This window comes from Stegostoma tigrinum, chromosome 6 (assembly GCF_030684315.1).
Source record: "Stegostoma tigrinum isolate sSteTig4 chromosome 6, sSteTig4.hap1, whole genome shotgun sequence".
Classification (NCBI taxonomy): Eukaryota; Metazoa; Chordata; class Chondrichthyes; order Orectolobiformes; family Stegostomatidae; genus Stegostoma; species Stegostoma tigrinum.
This window is the reverse complement of record NC_081359.1, coordinates 355483-375123: the sequence shown is the minus strand read 5'-3', so window position 1 is coordinate 375123 and position 19641 is coordinate 355483. Positions and strand designations below refer to the sequence as shown.

The 19641-nt window shown below is 41.8% G+C and overlaps 1 protein-coding gene across 1 annotated transcript in view; it reads right to left on the bottom strand.

Annotated features, from left to right (window-relative positions):
- arhgap42a (Rho GTPase activating protein 42a) overlaps positions 1-19641 on the bottom strand; it is a 356591-nt gene that overhangs the window by 28285 nt on the left and 308665 nt on the right. The window contains exons 15-18 of the mRNA XM_048533512.2: positions 17632-17716; positions 11925-11983; positions 11208-11313; positions 5963-6122 (exon numbers count right to left, since the gene is read on the bottom strand). Of these exons, the coding sequence (XP_048389469.1) occupies positions 5963-6122; positions 11208-11313; positions 11925-11983; positions 17632-17716 (410 nt within the window). The remainder of the gene's footprint in view (positions 1-5962; positions 6123-11207; positions 11314-11924; positions 11984-17631; positions 17717-19641) is intronic.

Below are 19641 nucleotides of genomic sequence, written 5' to 3'. Positions count from 1 at the left end.
TGCAAGAAGCACCGGGAAATAGATAGGGCATGTCAGAAAGGCTAGGTCACGGTGATCACGGGGGACTTCAATATGAAGGTGGTCTGGGTAAATAATGTTGCCAGTGGATCCAAAGAAAGGGGATTTGTGGAATGCTCACAGAATGGCTTTTTGGAACAGCTTGTGATGGAGCCCTCAAGGGAGCAGGCTATTCTGGACTTAGTGCTATGTAATGAGCCAGACTTTATAAAAGATCTTAAAGTATGGGAACACTTAGGAAGCAGCGATCATAACATGGTAGAGTTCAGTCTGCAGTCTGAAAGAGAGAAGGCGACGTCAGATATAATGGTGTGATAGTTAAATAAAGATAATTACAGGGGCATGAGAGAGGAATTGATGAAAATCGACTGGAAGCAGAGCCTAGCAGGGAAGACAGTAGAGCAACAATGGCAGGAGTTTGTGGGTGTAATTGAGGACACCGTACAGAGCTTCATCCCAAAGAAAAGAAAGATTATCCGGGGTGGGATTAGACAACCATGGCTGACAAAGGAAGTCAGGAAATATATCAAAGAAACAGAGATAGCCTATAAAGTGGCCAAGAGCACTGGGAAATCAGAAGATTGGGAAGGCTACAAAAACAAACAGAGGATCACAAAGAGAGAAATAGAACATAGAACATAGAACAGTACAGCACAGTACAGGCCCTTCGGCCCTCGACGTTGTGCCGACCTGTCATACCGATCTCAAGCCCATCTAACCAACACTATTCCATGTACGTCCATATGCTTATCCAATGACGACTTAAATGTACCTAAAGCTGGCGAATCTACTACCGTTGCAGGCAAAGCGTTCCATTCCCTTACTACTCTCTGAGTAAAGAAACTACCTCTGACATCTGTCCTATATCTTTCACCCCTCAATTTAAAGCTATGCCCCCTTGTGCTCGCCGTCACCATCCTAGGAAAAAGGCTCTCCCTATCCACCCTATCTAACCCTCTGATTATCTCATATGTTTCAATTAAGTCACCTCTCAAACTTCTTCTCTCTAATGAAAACAGCCTCAAGTCTCTCAGCCTTTCCTCTTAAGACTACCCTCCATACCAGGCAACATCCTGGTAAATCTCCTCTGCACCCTTTCCAAAGCTTCCACATCCTGCTTATACTGCGGTGACCAGAACTGTACGCAATACTCCAAGTGCGGCCGCACCAGAGTTTTGTACAGCTTCACCATAACCTCTTGGTTCCGGAACTCGATCCCTCTATTAATAAAAGCTAAAACACTGTATGCCTTCTTAACAGCCCTGTCAACCTGGGTGGCAACTTTCGAGGATCTGTGTACATGGTCATCGAGATCTCTCTGCTCATCTACACTGCTAAGAATCTTACCATTAGCCCTCTTCAAAGAATTCTAACAGGCTTGTCAGGCACGACCTCCCCTGACTAAATCCATGCTGACTTGTTCTCATCTGACTCTGAATAAGGAAGGAGAGGATCAAATATGAAGGTAGGCTAGCTAGTAATATTAGAAATGATAGTAAAGGTTTCTTTCAATACATAAGAAACAAACGAGAGGCCAAAGTAGACATTGGGCCGCTCCAAATTTATGCTGGAAGGCTAGTGATGGGAGATAAGGAAATAGCTGAAGAACTTAATAAGTACTTTGCGTCAGTCTTCACAGTGGAAGTCATGAGTAGCATGCCAACAGTTAGGGAGAGTCAGGGGGCAGAGTTGAGTATGGTAGGCATTACAAAAGAGAAAGTGCTAGAAAAGCTAAAAGGTATAAAAATTGATAAATCTCCTGTCCCCGATGGGCTACATCCTAGAGTTCTGAGGGAGGTGGCTGAGGAAATACCGGAGGCGTTGGCTGTGATCTTTCAAAAGTCAGTGGAGTCAGGGAAAGTCCCAGATGATTGGAAAATCGTTGTTGTAACCCCCTTGTTTAAGAAAGGATCAAGACAAAAGATGGAAAATTATAGGCCGATTAGCCTAACCTCGGTTGTTGGTAAAATTCTAGAATCCATCGTTAAGGATGAGATTCCTAAATTCTTGCAAGTGCAGGGTCAGATTAGAAGAAGTCAGCATGGATTTAGTCAGGGGAGGTCGTGCCTGACAAACCTGTTAGAATTCTTTGAAGAGGTAACAAATAGGTTAGACCAGGGAAACCCAGTATGTGTTATCTATCTAGACTTCCAAAAGGCCTTTGATAAGGTGCCTCATGGGAGGCTGCTGAGTAAGGTGAGGGCCCATGGTGTTCGTGGTGAGCTACTGGCTTGGATTGAGGATCGGCTGTCTGACAGAAGGCAGAAGGTTGGGATAAAAGGCTCTTTTTCGGAATGGCAACCGGTGACCAGTGCTGTCCCACAGGGTTCAGTGTTGGGGCCGCAGCTGTTCACTCTATATATTAACGATCTGGATGAAGGGACTGAGGGCATTCTGACGAAGTTTGCCGATGATATGAAGATAGGTGGACAGGCAGGTAGTACTGAGGAGGTGGGGAGACTGCAGGAAGATTTAGGCAGTTCAGGAGAGTGGTCCAGGAAATGGCTGATGAAATTCAATGAGAGTAAATGTGAGGTTTTGCACTTTGGAAAAAAGAATACAGGCATGGACTATTTTCTAAATGGTGAGAAAATTCATAAAGCCGAAGTACAAAGGGATCTGGGAGTGTTGGTCCAGGATTCTCTAAAAGTTAACTTGCAGGTGGAGCCCGTGATTAAGAAAGCGAATGTAATGTTGTTTAGATTAGATTAGATTCCCTACAGTGTGGAAACAGGCCCTTCGGCCCAACAAGTCCACACTGCCCCTTGGAACATCCCACCCAGACCCATCCCCCTAAACACTACGGGCAATTTTAGCATGGCCAATCTACCTAGCCTGCACATCTTTGGTCTGTGGGAGGAAACCGGAGCACCCGGAGGAATCCCACACAGACACGGGGAGAATGTGCAAACTCCGCACAGTCACCCGAGGCTGGAGTAAAACCTGGGTCCCTGGCGCTGTTGGGCTGCAGTGCTAACCACTGAGCCACTGTGCCGCCCTGTTTATCTCAAGAGGGTTGGAATATAAAAGCAGCGATGTGCTTCTGAGACTTTATACAGCTCTAGTTAGGCCCCATTTAGAATACTGTGTCCAATTTTGGGCCCCACAGCTCAGGAAGGATATACTAGCCCTGGAGTGTGTCCAGCGGAGAATCACACGGATGATCCCTGGAATGATAGGCCTAACGTACGATGAATGACTAAGGATCCTGGGATTGAATTCATTAGAGTTTAGAAGGTTGAGGGGCGATCTGATAGGAACTTATAAGGTAATGCATGGCCTAGAAAGGGTGGATGCTGGGAAGTTGTTTCCATTAGGCGGGGAGACTAGCACCAGTGGGCACAGCCCTAGAATTAGAGGGGGTCAATTTAGAATGGAAATGAGGAGACATTTCTTCAGCCAGACTGTGGTGGGCCTGTGGAATTCTTTGCCATAGAGCACAGTGGAGGCCTGGACGTTAAATGTTTTCAAGGCGGAGATTGATAAATTCCTGATCTCGCAGTGAATTACGGGCTACGGGGAGAGTGCAGGGAAGTGGAGTTGAAATGCCCGTCAGCCATGATTTAAATGGTGGAGTGGACTCGATGGGCCAAATGACCTTACTTCCACTCCTATGTCTTATGGTCTTAACCGGTCGAGGACACTTGACTTGAATCTTCAAGAACAGTGATGATGCAGGCAGGTAAAGAATGCTTGATTTCGCATTACTCAAACAGTTTGCTGTCTTGTACTCTACGTACAAGAATGCGGAGTACGTAGAGTAAGGTCAAAGATTGTTGACTTTATCCACCAGTCTCAGAACATGCTGCACATATCGTCACTAAATGTGCCTTTCAATTCATAGCACATTTGACTCTAACAACACAGATAGTCTCAACTTTCTTATATCTACTTGAATATCACATGGGTCACCTAAACCTCAAGTTATGATAAATGGGATTGAGGACAGATGAGAAGTGTATCAATGATTAAGGATGTCCGGCCCTGCAAAATGGAGAGCCAATGAGATGAGAGACATTGATCAGTTGACACCCCTCAGACAGACACTCTCAGGAAACATGTTAATGTTGCCAAATCTCATGTTTATCACAGGATAAATCTCTCTTGCTCTACATAAGACAGACCTTCTTTCTGAAGGAAATTCACTCTCCGTCTTTTTCTTGGTAGAGTATCCAACTAAATGAAAGCCTACAGAGTAGGGAGCGCCATTGCAGGGGAAAGACTCTCTGTGCCCAACAGCTGGATTTGCTGTAGATGCTGGCAGCAGACTCATTTCAAGTGTCCAGTTTTTCACATATACTCTTCGGAGTATTCCTTGGGCTGGATCAGCTCCAAGGCTTATTGAGGAGATAGGACAAGAAGCACTGGATCTGCACTACATCTCCATCTGTACCAACTGTTACATCTCTGATGTGTTAGAACTTTCACTGACTTCTTGTTATTTTGATTTATTTTTATTTATGGTTTGGTGTTGTGAACTGTGAACTGAAAATGACCTTTGGATTGTGAGTAGTAGCTCAACTTAAAACAAACTGTTAACAAAGTGTGGGGCTGGATGAACACAGCAGGCCAAGCAGCAAGTTAGGAGCATAAAAGCTGACGTTTTGGGCCTAGACCCTTTGCTGTGTTCATCCAGCCCCACACTGTGTTATCTTGGATTCTCCAGCATCTGCAGTTTCCATTATCACTTAAAACAAACTGTTGTTATTTTCCCCATGAGGCCAGGCCTGAAAGTTAATTGTAGTTTACTTCTTTTTAAAAGAAAAGTATTCTCTAGGTGCCTCAACTCCAGAGAGGCCTTATCTCAAGATGATGGCGGATATTGAATGTTAACTAGGACATGGCAGGAAGAAAGTCCGTCTAACAAAGGGAGATCAGAATTTGCACTGGTTTTGAGCAGGACAGAGGTTTGAATGTTCTCTGGTTGAGCTCACATTATCAGCTTCTTGGAAGCTTGAAGAACTGAATCTGTTGTAAGAATGAAGTGATATATTCCTCAAAGCCTACAGGAAGCCAAGTGCACACATTGTTGCAGTCAGAAACCAGGCAAGATACAATCCCATATGTCGTTGATGTTATAAGTTGTAGAGTCTGCTCAAGTGCCCTGGCCAGTTACATCTCATTTATTTCACACTTTTGATATATTTCCTAACTGTGTCCATTTGTCTTTCTGTCTTTGTGAGAGAATGGGGTTTAGAATTAAAGAGGATCGGGTTTAAATCTTATACAATAATTACATTCACTTATGGTTCAACATTGCTCTGCTGCACTTATTTATTATTAATAAATTATTACTCATTTGTTTACACTTTAAACCTGCTACCCAGGATTGGTCATTTGCAAAGACTGGTTAGGAACCACTGGGGCCAGTTTTAGGCTTTTTGAAGGGTGAACCATTTGCCTCAATCTGGGCGTAATCAAAGGCATGAAGGCAGAGAAATGATCTCTAAATGTCTCCATGCTGGCCCTAGGTTCATTCTATGATTCCATCCACCTCTGAATACCGCCGCGCAAAAAGCCAAGTAAAAAGACTACATTGGCGTTGGATCCTCTTCAACCTGGGATTTGATCAACAGCCTTTGGGATGCATAAGCTGCTGATCTCTGATTGGCTAACGGATTCTAATAAGCTGGGACACTCGTGTTGAAGTTTGTAATACACAGAGTACCTTCCTGGGAATCTCTCAACCAGTTGATTGGCATGTAATCCAGAAAAAAATGCTTGGCAACTGGAGTGACAAGTTAATCATCACCTATCACTTCTAAAATGGGGAAAATTGTAGCTCAATACACAGGTAGATGGCAGATGTAATGAAACTGAAACAAGCAGGAAGACAACTTTAAAAAGTGACATTTACGTTTTGTCTTTATCCATGACCTATGACAATGAGCTACCTAATATAGAAAATATAACCACTAGAAAGATCAGATAACTCCGATCCTACCTTTTCATAATTCTCGATCAGAATCTCAACCACAATGTTCTGAAATTTAATGTTCATCATTGCTGCTACAGTCTCCTCTTGGGATCTCATCAGTGTTGGACCAAAAATCACACCCAAGTTGGATATAGTCATCAGGTTCTTTTGACTATGAGTGGATACTCTGAAATTACAGAAAGTGAAAATTATTGTGTTTAGAAGTGGCATTTACATTTATTTATACCTGGGAAACAGACATTTAAAGTAGAAAAATCTATGAGAATGTAGGAATATTAGGGCTGAAAGAGATCATTACATTTTAGACAATGTATGATCAGCTATCTTTTGCACCTTTTAATCTTTTTTTCTGCCAGAAATGTATCCAATGTCTTTTTGAATATAATCCATTTTCTCTAGTTTCCCTTATTTCTAATGTAAAGTGGTTAAATTAAAATTGTTTGTTCACCTTCCACTTTGAAACTGAGTCTCACTATCACTCCCTGAGATATTTATCCAAAGGCCTAAATGTCAGTAACCCACTGATCCAGTTCCTTTAAGTTATTCTTTACTTTTACTTACTGCCACCACATGCTGCAAAGACAGATGGTTTCTAAGGATAACACACAGTTGGAGCTGGAGGAGCACAGAGGGCCAGGCAGCATTAGAGGAGCAGGAAAGTTGACATTTCGGCTCAGGACTGATGCGGACTGGTCTACTGTGCTCCTGCAGCTCCACACTGCATTATCTTTGACTCCAGCATCAGCAGTTCTTACTATCTCTGGTCTCAAAAGAGCTGTGTTTGAGGACTCTCCCAAGCAACGGCTATTGCTTAAAAATCATTTAGATGCAATTCCACCCTCAATTCATCTGACAAGTCCCTTTCCTTGTCTCAGCTTTGTATTTATCTGAACCAAAAACATATTTTTATTCAAACTACCTCATCTATTCGATGCCTTTCTCTTTTGGTTCATTTGTTTCACTTATATAATTTGATGCATAGCCATTATGTAGATCTGAATTGTTCTGCAAACTGAAATATTCTTCCAAACAACCAATGTCCTCATGTTCAACTCAAGTACACTGCAGAAATGATAGCACCTCATGCGCAACTCATGTACACTGCAGAAATGATTGCACCTCATGTGCAACTCATGTACACTGCAGAAATGATTATTTGGCTGACAGATAATCTGACAATCTTCCTCATCTTTAATGTGAACTATTCTCCAGATTTCTAGACAATGATACTGGAGGAGATTGAGGGTCCCAACCTGAAACGTCAACTTTCCTGCTCCTCTGATGCTGCCTGGCCTGCTGTGCTCCTCCAGAACCACACTGTGTCATCTCTGATATTGGAGGCAAGTTTTTTTTCTGTCCATTCTAGGTCATCCATGTGAAGCATGACTAATTTACCTTTTCTCTCATATTTTCTCTTCATCTTCACAACCATCGTTATTGCACTCATTTGTCTTTATCCATTTATTTTGTAGGTTGCTCAAAAGAAAAGCACATTTTCTGAACTGGAAACCTGGAGTACAACTGTCAACTCCAACTTTGCTTTAACTGGATATTCTTTACTTTTTCTAGACAATGTTTTAACAAGAATTTCATTTAAGAGATCCCTGCTTCCATCCTTGCGCTGTTTAGAATTCGAGTTAAGTTTATTGAACTTCATTAGTTGAGATACTACAGTTACATTTCATGGAGCAAAGTCTCCCAGGTCTAATTGTTAAGTCACATTTACTGGAAGAACATTCTTATATCTGTTAGGTGAGAACAGGTAAATCTGTCATGCCCTTTGAGCGAATAATTTGTTGGCATTCATCACTAAGGCTCTGAAGGCCTTTAATAATGGTCACGCTGTCTTTGACACAAAGTGCCCATTGAATTCCTGTCACTAGAGTGAACACTTTGGAAAAGGTAGGGAAGAAAATTGTGAAGGAAATGTTTTAGTACAAATCTAAGACTAACGGAGCCTAACCACATGGGCGACTATCTATACTATCACCCAGAGCAACTAATAGCAATTGATAGAACATAGAACATAAAACAGTACAGCACAGAACAGGCCCTTCAGCCCACGATGTTGTGCCGACCATTGATCCTCACGTATGTACCCTCAAATTTCTGTGACCATATGCATGTCCAGCAGTCTCTTAAATGTCACCAGTGACCTTGCTTCCACAACTGCTGCTGGCAACGCATTTCATGCTCTCACAACTCTCTGTGTAAAGAACCCGCCTCTGACATCCCCTCTATACTTTCCTCCAATCAGCTTAAAACTATGACCCCTCGTGCTAGCCTTTTCTGTCCTGGGAAATAGTGTCTGGCTATCAACTCTATCTATGCCTCTCATTATCTTGTATACCTCAATTAGGTCCCCTCTCCTCCCCCTTTTCTCCAATGAAAAGAGTCCGAGTTCAGTCAACCTCTCTTCATAAGATAAGCCCTCCAGTCCAGGCAGCATCCTGGTAAACCTCCTCTGAACCCTCTCCAAAGCATCCACATCTTTCCTATAATAGGGCGACCAGAACTGGATGCAGTATTCTAAGTGCGGTCTAACCAAAGTTTTATAGAGCTGCAACAAGATCTCATGACTCTTAAACTCAATCCCCCTGTTAATGAAAGCCAAAACACCATATGCTTTCTTAACGACCCTGTCCACTTGGGTGGCCATTTTAAGGGATCTATGTATCTGCACACCAAGATCCCTCTGTTCCTCCACGCTGCCAAGAATCCTATCCTTAATCCTGTACTCAGCTTTCAAATTTGACCTTCCAAAATGCATCACCTCGCATTTATCCAGGTTGAACTCCATCTGCCACCTCTCAGCCCATCTCTGCATCCTGTCAATGTCCCGCTGCAGCCTACAACAGCCCTCTATGCTGTCAATGGCACCTCCAACCTTTGTGTCGTCTGCAAACTTGCTGACCCAACCTTCAATCCCCTCATTCAAGTCATTAATAAAAATTACAATCAGTACAGGCCCAAGGACAGAGCCCTGAGGAACACCACTCACCACTGACTTCCAGGCAGAATATTTTCCTTCAACTACCACTCGCTGTCTTCTGTTGGCCAGCCAATTCTGTATCCAGACAGCTAAGTTCCCCTGTATCCCATTCCTCCTGACCTTCTGAATGAGCCTACCATGGGGAACCTTATCAAATGCCTTGCTGAAGTCCATATACACCACATCCACAGCTCGACCCTCATCAACTTTTCTAGTCACATCCTCAAAGAACTCGATAAGGTTTGTGAGGCATGACCTGCCCCTCACAAAGCCGTGTTGACTGCATTTAATCAAGCCATGCTCTTCCAGATGGTCATAAATCCTATCTCTCAGAATCCTTTCTAACACCTTGTAGACGACAGACGTGAGACTTACTGGTCTGTAATTGCCGGGGATTTCCCTATTTCCTTTCTTGAAGAGAGGAATTACATTTGCCTCTCTCCAGTCCTCAGGTATGACTCCAGTGGAGAGCGAGGATGCAAAGATCTTCGCAAGTGGCGAAGCAATTGCATTTCTCGTTTCCCAAAGCAGCTGAGGACAAATCTGGTCCGGGCCTGGCAACTTGTCAATCTTAATGTTTGACAAAATTTTCAGCACATCAGCTTCCTCTATCTCTATCCATTCCAGCATGCACACCTGCTCTTCAAAGGTTTCATTCACTACAAAGTTCATTTCTTCGGTAAAGACAGAAGCAAAAAACTCATTTAGGGCTTCCCCTACCTCCTCAGACTCCACACACAAGTTCCCTATGCTATCCCTGATCGGCCCTACTCTTTCTTTGACCATTCTCTTATTCCTCACATAAGTGTAAAATGCCTTTGTGTTCTCCCTAATCCGTTCTGCCAAGCCTTTCTCGTGCCCCCTCCTGGCTCTCCTCAGACCATTTTTGAGCTCTTTCCTCGCCTGCCTGTAATCCTCTAGAGCTGAGCTTGACCCTAGCTTCCTCCACCTTATGTAAGCTACCTTCTTCCTTTTGATGAGAAGCTCCACCGCTCTCGTCATCCAAGGTTCCTTTATCTTACCCCTTCTTGCCTGTCTCAGAGGGACATATTTATTCATCACTCGCAACAACTGTTCCTTCAACAGTCTCCACATGTCTATAGTGCCTTTACCATGGAACAATTGATATTAAGCTATTCATGTTAACATTAGTAAAATGGTGTCAGATAATGCTGGTCTTGTCACATACAATGAACAAAACAAAAGGTATTACTTGGTCTTGATTTCCTTTATTGGACACCTGCAGGTAATAAGAGTTGGAAGAATAATTGAACCAATGCATATTGATGTAATTCAGTCCCAGTTCTAAGGTCTACATTTTAGTTTTATTTTGTCCTATAATTTGATTTTATATAAGTTTTGCTATTTGATTCCAAGCTGGGTTAGTTTGGTTGAAAGATGGGGTGTTCTCTGTGGTCCAAGTTGAGGGATGTGCAAATATTGGGTGCAACAGTAGCACTAATGGGAGAGCCTTTTTCAGTGTTGGGATTAACCTAACTAGATCATATTATTAAAAACTGGGTAATATGCATCAATTATTTTGAATTGTACTGATGACTGTTTATATAAATGGATATGTCACTCTGTAATTAACTATACTGATTGACTTTTCCCATATCTACTTGTTGTGGAAGAATAAAAGTCACTTTTACAGTGTGCAAGTGCAGAGACCTTGCTGATGATGTTATCTTTCTAAATAGGACCTTAAGTTTACACGGATTACAATGAGCAAAATATTATTTCGGTCATAACTTTTCCTACAATGTCTCCAATCATCTATTAATCTTTGTGACATATTATTATAATAAACACTGACTATTTATTACAAAGTGAATTGCTAACATTGAGTCACAGCCATTCACAGCATATCCAAAATCAATCAATTCATTAAACTTAAAAATATTTTTAGCAACAATGATACAAGCTCGATTATACTCTTAGTAGATTCACTTGCTGAAACAATAAATGGCATTTTTTTCACTTAGAAATTTTGAAATTAAGAATTAATTTTGTATCTCATAGATTAATTTGATCAGAGGGCATGTTACCAAAAACACTCATACTTCGCCCTTGCAATTAATGACATTACCAGTATCCTTAAATTAACAGGTTACAATGGCACTAAAATTATGAAGCGTTAACAAACAGTAAATGAATTTCAAAGAGTTAAAATAGATGTCTAAAATGCAACATAAATTAAGTAAGCAAGATGACCATTGGCAGAAGTCTTGTAATGGCTGAAGAAACAAAACTACTCACTTTACTAAATGTTTCAGCAAAAGGTCAAGCATCTCCCTGTTCTTTTCTGGCAACTTATAAACCAATGCGTGAACAGCACGGACTCTGTAATTTTGGTCATCTGATTCTGTAGAAGTTTATACAACAGATTCAGTACAATGACACTTCTTAAAATGATAGAATTAATAATAAATTAAACTGATACTTTAGTTTTACATTAATACTTTTCATTCAAGGAGTGTATTTTAAAATAATGACTATCTGATGGCCAAAAATGGTCACACTTTCCTGCTTAGACAGCACAACAATCATTAATCACTTTAGCATGAGATAATTGGAAATAAATTCAATTTATGGGAGGAATTTTTCTACAAACTGAAACTTTCTCCATGGCACAATTTTATTCAATTTTATAGTAGTAAACAGAAAGTTTGGATATGTCATTACAGGAAAAAAAGAGCTGGATGCCTCTAACTTTCTGGCTCTTCTTTGGAGCCACTGCCAATCTGTCACAATTCAGTGATTGGGCGGAATGGTTTATGTTTGAGTTTTGATTTGTATAATTTAAATGATTCAGAAACCAAGAAAAAAACCTCCAGTGTCCCAGCAATAACTAGTCTATCTGCTGCCTCAACATGAAAATCATGTAAACTCTATGTTCTCAGGTTTTCTCTGGAAATTCTATTACTTTCAAACTTCTGTACAAACTAATGTCAAATCTTCATAATAGCTACTTACTAACAGCTGCAATTAAATCCTTATGCAGTTTATAAGTCATCAATGGTTCTACAAGGCATCTAGGATAGGAACAGAAATATCCTCGGTTAGCATTTAGACATTTGGCAACAATGCAACTTTTACTGTGATTTGATGATAAACCACAAGAAACCAAATAAGCCTAAACCCAGGATAACACGGTGTGGAGCTGGATGAACACAGCGGGCTAGGCAGCATCAGGGGAGCAGAAAAGCTGACGTTTCGGGTCAGGACCCTTCTTCAGAAATGGGGAGGGGGAAGGGGGCACTGAATTATACAGAGGGGAGGTGGGGCTGGGGAAGGTAGGTGGGATGGCGATAGGTGAGTGCAGGTAGGCAGTGGTGGGATTGGTCAGTGAGGTGGGAAGGGCGAATAGGTGGGAGAGAAGATGGACAGGTCAAGGAGGTGGGGATGATAGGGAGGGTTGGTCATGGGTTGAGGTATGATCATGGGATAAAAGGTGGATTTGGGAGCCTACAACCCAAAGGTCTCATTGTGTACTTTACGAGTGCTGACTGGCCTGCTTTGTTCCTCCACGCTGTATTATCTCAGATTTCCAGCTTCGGCAGTTTTTACCATCTCCAAACCTAAACCTGGTGTTCTGATAGTAATGTCTGCCACAATTTTCAAATAATCTAACAATTGCTGAGTAGCAAAAATGTATGTCACCATATACAAAATTGCAATTGACAGTCTTTGAGTATTTCTATAGAATGGTACCCAGACAGTGTTGGAAAACAATGACAGAATTTCTGCCCGAATTCTTGTAAATTCCTTTCCCAATTTCTTTTGAAACCTGAAGAGAGAAAAAAAAGAACTGCAGATGCTGGAAATCTGAAATAAAAATGGAAATTGCTAGAAAATCTCGGAGCATTTGTAGAGAGAAATCTGAGTTACCGTTTCAGGTCCAATGACCCTTCTTCAGAATTGCGGTGAAGGGAATATATTGGGTGGGGAAGCTCAATGTCCACTCAGCATGGTATGTGGCTAGCAGTAGGAAGTGTAGCTGTAGATTGTTTTACCAATTAAAGGGCTACTCCCACTGCTGCCAACAGGTTTTTCATGTGAGGAAGGAATGTTGCTGCATGGGCAGATGGTCAGATAGACCCTGATGACCCTACAGCAGGTTGCAGAGAACCCTCCTCTCTGTTTGGCCCTATTCTCACCCACCTGCCCTCGCCAACCATATTTTGCCATGTCTAGAATATTATTTAGGTCAATTGATCTGTTAACAATTTCTGTATGAGCTTTAATCCTGTAATTCTGTAGACACACATGAAACCAAAGCCTGCCACACTACGTACAATGGAGGTGAGCTAAGGTGGTGAATGAACACCGAGCCATGTAATGTCCAGCATCATATTTCAAATCTTGATTTCACATCTAAGAGTCTTGCCATTAAAGATACTATAAATCCAAAAACTGAAACAGAGTATGATGGAAATTCCAGGCAGGTCAGGGTTAACATTTCAAGTTACTGACTTTCTGTAAGATGCACCTTGTTTGTGTTGATATTTCAAAGCAATGATCTGTTGTTAATTTTGATCGGTCATTGATCTGAGCACAACCTCAAAAAAATATTTTTTCCCAGGTTTTTTATTTTGTACTCATCAGGATTATTTGCAAGAATATTCTTGTGAATCATGCAGATAATTGCAAACTGACAAGCATCAACAAAATGTATATTTTTTAGCATTACTCAAGTTCTGTACTGTCAAATGACTACGAGCATAAACTCCTCTTTATCTCTCTGCACCTGCTGCCAGACCGACAGCAATTTTCAGTGTTTTCTGTTTTGACTTTAGATTTTCAGAACCTGTCATCTTTTGTTTCAGTACTATTGTTTCTGACAGTGTTCAGTGACTCAGTGTAAGCTGATTTAGTGCAAAGATAATAAAATGTGAGGCTGGATGAACACAGCAGGCCAAGCAGCATCTCAGGAGCACAAAAGCTGACGTTTCGGGCCTAGACCCTTTATTATCTCTTTAGTGCAAACTAAGTTTTGAGTGTGTTTAAAGAAAGAAGTGGAAATTGTATGCATTTGCGCAGTACTAATAATCCAGAGCCGCAGCCTAGTGTTCTGACGATTGGTGCTTGACTCCCACCATGGGAGATGAGAAATTTGATTTCAACAAAACAAAAATCATTGGCATTTTTTAAAAAACCTGTTTGCCTCAATAATTATAGAGAAAATCAGTAATCCTTATCGAATCTTGCCAACACATAACTCCAGACCCCACTACAATGTGCTTGGCTCTTAACTGCACTCTTGCAGTGATCTAATAAACTGTTCAGTGCTAATCAACTACACAAAGTCAAAGCAAATGACTGAAACTACACAGAACAGCCAGAATCAACCTAAGCACAAGAAATGACAACTGCATCCTGTCGACCATGTAAAGCCTTCTTCCCAACATCTAGGGGTTTGTGACAAATTTGGGAGACCTGTCCTCCAGATAGGTCAAGCAACATATTGCGATAGTGTTGGATGTCCCAGATACCGCCATCAGCACTCCTTGATAAAAACCATCCGGGGGCTGATCCACCAGTGTTGGTGGCATAGTGGCATACAGTGAGGAACAGTTGCCCTAAAAGTCATCAATGTTGACTCTGGATCACACAAAATGTCATGATATCAAGTCAAACAATACTCCTGCTGACATACTTTGCTGTGCTACCCTTGGCTGATGTTGAGATCATTTTTACCAATCTACCTGTTGCAGATGCATTTATTCATGTTAGCATCAGTAGGCATGGCTGCTGTACAGTCACTATGGAGGTGATTTACACTGACAATGCGCTCTGTACTGTTGTCCAGTACCGCCACTGTGCTAAATGGGACAGACTTTGAAAAGATCTAGCAACTCAAAACTGGGTCCACAATACCTTATGGATGCCATCTGCAGCCAGGAATTCTATTTAAACACAACCTGTAGCTTTGTGGCATCTAATTCTGTAAGCTACCATTATCATTAAGCTGAGAGATAAAGCCCAGTGTGATTAAGAGTGCAGGAGGACATGTCACGAGCAACAACACACATGCCTACAATAGAACATAGAACATAGAACAGTACAGCACAGAACAGGCCCTTCAGCCCACAATGTTGTGCCGACCATTGATCCTCATGTATGCACCCTCAAATTTCTGTGACCATATGCATGTCCAGCAGTCTCTTAAATGTCCCCAATGACCTTGCTTCCACAACTGCTGCTGGCAACGCATTCCATGCTCTCACAACTCTCTGCGTAAAGAACCTGCCTCTGACATCCCCTCTATACTTTCCACCAACCAGCTTAAAACTATGACCCCTCGTGCTAGCCATTTCTGCCCTGGGAAATAGTGTCTGGCTATCAACTCTATCTATGCCTCTCATTATCTTGTATACCTCAATTAGGTCCCCTCTCCTCCTCCTTTTCTCCAATGAAAAGAGACCGAGCTCAGTCAACCTCTCTTCATAAGATAAGCCCTCCAGTCCAGGCAGCATCCTGGTAAACCTCCTCTGAACCCTCTCCAAAGCATCCACATCTTTCCTATAATAGGGCGCCCAGAACTGGATGCAGTATTCCAAGTGCGGTCTAACCAAAGTCTTACAGAGCTGCAACAAGATCTCACGACTCTTAAACTCAATCCCCCTGTTAATGAAAGCCAAAACACCATATGCTTTCTTAACAACCCTGTCCACTTGGGTGGCCATTTTAAGGGATCTATGTATCTGCACACCAAGATCCCTCTGTTCCTCCACGCTGCCAAGAATCCTATCCTTAATCCTGTACTCAGCTTTCAAATTCGACCTTCCAAAATGCATCACCTCGCATTTATCCAGGTTGAACTCCATCTGCCACCTCTCAGCCCATCTCTGCATCCTGTCAATGTCCCGCTGCAGCCTACAACAGCCCTCTACACTGTCAACGACACCTCCGACCTTTGTGTCGTCTGCAAACTTGCTGACCCATCCTTCAAATGAGGTCCTAACCTGGTGAAGCTACTACATTGAACATTAAATAACAGAAACAGCATGCAATTGACAGCTGGATCACAGCTAATAGATCTAAGCTGGCAGCCTTGCCACAGCCACATGTCAATGACATAGACAATTGAACAATTGAAAGGAGAAGCAAGGCTCTACTATGTTGGGGAAACACAGAACACAGCATTGTCAGTGCAAAAGTCATGGCTGCAGTACTTGCATCCATTATTTGTCAGGAGTGTCAAGAGAATGGTCAATATTGGCCTCCTCCCGAAGACCCCAGTATCACAGGCAAAAACAATCTGAATTACTCATGGTATAAGAAGAAAAGACATTGGATGCTGCAAAGGCTGAATTCTGGCAACATTGCAGCAAAGTAAAGAAGACTAGTACTGCGGAATGTGGGACCAAGTCCTAGAATTCACTTCGTTGTGAGACTGTGGATGTCCCTATCGCATCAGGATTGCAACAATTCAAGAGGGCAGTTCACTACCACATTCTCCAGAGCAAACAGGGATGGGCAGTAATGTTAACAAAGTGTGGGGCTGGATGAACACAGCAGGCCAAGCAGTATTTTAGGAGCACAAAAGCTGATGTTTCGGGCCTAGACCCTTCATCAAAAAAGTCTAGGCCCAATCTGTCAGCTTTTGTGCTCCTAAGGTGCTGCTTGGCCTGCTGTGTTCATCCAGCTCTACACTTTTGTTATCTCGGATTCTCCAGCATCTGCAGTTCCCATTATCTCTGATGGGCAATAATGTTGTCTGATGACATTCTCCTCACAGATAGGAATAAAATAAGTGTGCTTTGTCATGATATTGTCACAGTAGGATGAACACCTGAAATACTTATGTAATCTGTCTATGAAATCTATTATTGACACTGACAAAATTAACAAGATGGCATGACCTTAAAAGAAATGTAAAGTCACGACATTCTTGATAATTTGAGCAATTTAAATGCCTAAATTCATTGCTGGCACTGCAGTACAGTACCTTGACATTGTTCCATTATATGTTATGCTGTCTTTCATATATTTTAACTTAGGCCTGGTCTATCCATTCATGTGAATTCAATAGATTCTACTGCAACTAGTATTGGAGAGCTGAATTTTTCTGGAAAACTGGACAACATAAAAATAAAATGTAACAAAATCAGATTCTGCGAGCCAACATTATTGCATCAGTGTCTAGTAATACAGGAAGTGAGTGAATGCTGAAATTGGAAGCCATCTCGCCCTTTTGAAAAAAAAGCTATTGAACCTGTTAAGAAGCAAGCCACTGTCCTTCTCCAATGCTCACTCCATGTTTCACTAATCATATAGGAAACATGTTGGGAATGAGCTATGCCACATATCAGGAAGCTTCAAGAATACAGGCCTGCAAACAGGACCATTCCTGTGTGTAACAACAGTGTTTAGTTGTCTGTAGAGTTGATCTGTTCAGTTTTAAAGATTGACATAACAATTCTGGAAATAGTGAGACTAAAAGGGACCTTTAAATTGGTGGCTGGAACGTACCTCCCACCTGCTCCTCCTAGACATCCTGCCTTACATTGGATTCAGATTGGAGGCCCCCTTCATAAAAGCCGATGCTGGATTCAAAATGCAAAACAGTGAGGGGACCGCACACTTACTGTTCCCCCTCCACCAGTCACATTGAAAATGCAAATCTCAGCCTCAGTTACTAAAGGTTCAGCCTTGATCCTATTACATTAACCTATACCTGAGATAAGTTTTAAGGCCACTTGTAATTGTCTTCATATCCCACAATTCACTATCAAGTTCCATGTCAGGTGGTGCTTTAGGTGCTATTGAGAAAGAAAACATGTATATATTATGTTTCACGTAGATAACAATTCAATTTTACAACACGTACTGACTGAAGAATATTAACAAGATAAACATCGCAGTTTCAACTAATTTACACAGGAAAAATCATTTTCCAAAAATCACAACTTTTTACACAAATCTTAACAGCCAACAAAGATTTGGAGACAGTAAGGATGACAGATGCTGGAAATTTGAATCGATAAATGTAGAGTTGGAAAAGCTCAGCAGCTCAGACTGCATCTGAAGGGCAGGGAAGTCAATGCTTTGGACTGAACTCTTCCAGCTTCACATTTATTGACTCTAACTGCCAACAGAGACTATTTTACAGGAATATTAGGCGTTTCTTAGCCATTCCTCATTGTATGGAATTTCCCTCTGTAAAACCTTAAATGTAAAAACTTAATTTTTTTTTGTAACTTGCACTGGCTGCCTTCTGTAGCATCCAATTCTCAAGTTTAACTTTCAGTGCAGTGTGATGCATGTAGCATAACAGAAATGATGGAAACAAATCAGTGGCATTTGAATAGGCAGGTATGGAAGCTAAAATAAAATAAGTAGCTTTACTATATCGGTGGCAATAGCCAAGAAAAGGATAACCAAGTGTGGAGCTGGATGAACACAGCAGGCCAAGCAGCATCTCAGGAGCACAAAAGCTGACTTTTCGGGCCTAGACCCTTCATCAGAGAGCCAAGAAAAGGAACTGCTTTTGAGTAGTATGATCCAGTATTTTGGAATTGAATTATATTAGACAATTTGGTCAGACAGTAAAAAAAAATGCACTTTGGTCAGAATACATACAATCAATGCATGTATATCCAAATAGAAATGCAAGTATTAAAAATGAAAACACAATTCACTTCAGTTTCACAGGACACTGTAGCTGAAGCAAACCCAAAGTGATTCCAGACTTCCTGCTCAAAGTTTGCACTGTTTTGGTCTCCATTTCTGGGGAAGAATGCTGTTGCTCTCGAGGGAGTGCAGCAAAGGTTTACAAGGCTGATTCTGGGGATGGTGGGTCTGACCTATGAGGAGACCATTGACTAGGTTTGGATTGTTTTCACTGGGGTTCAGATGAATGAGGACGGATCTCATACAGACTCATAAAATTCTAACAGGTGTGGGCAGGGTAGATGCAAAGAAGATGTTCCCGATGGGGGGGTATGTCCAGAACCAGGGGTTACAGTCTAAGCATTCAGGGTAGACAATTTAGGACAGAGATAAGGAGACTTTTCTTCACCCAAAGAGTGGTGAGCCTGTGGAATTCATTACCGCAGGAAGTAGTTGATGCCAAAACATTGAATGTATTCAAGAGGCGACTAGATATAAGCACTCAGGGCAAATGGGATCCAAGGTTATGGGGAGGAAGCAGGATTAGGCTCTTGAGTTGGACGATCAGCCATAATCATGATGAATGGTGGAACAGGCTCGAAGGGCCGAATGGCCTCTTCCTGCTCTTATCTTCTATGTTTTTATGTGTCATCAGCAAATTTTTCAACAATGCCCTCATCTCCTCTGTCGTTATCGTTAATGTACAATGTGAATAGTTGTGGTCCCAACATGGATCCCTGCAGAACTTCACTGGTCACCAACTGCCTTCCTGAAAAAGATACTTTTATCCTCACTCTCTGCCTTCTGCCAGTCAGTCAATCCTCTATCCATGCCAGGACCTTGCCCCTAATACCAGGGGCTCTTATCTTGTTTTGCACCTGCCTATGGGGCAAAGAGATCACATCCACTGGCTCTCCTTCATCAGACTTGCTCAACAGCTCCTCAAAGAACTCCAACAAATTTTTCAGGCATGATCTTACTTTGATGAAGGCATGCTGATTCTGCCCTGTTTTACCATGCACTTCCAAGTACTCTGCAATCTCATCCCCATTCACCCATGTTTACTGTGTTTATT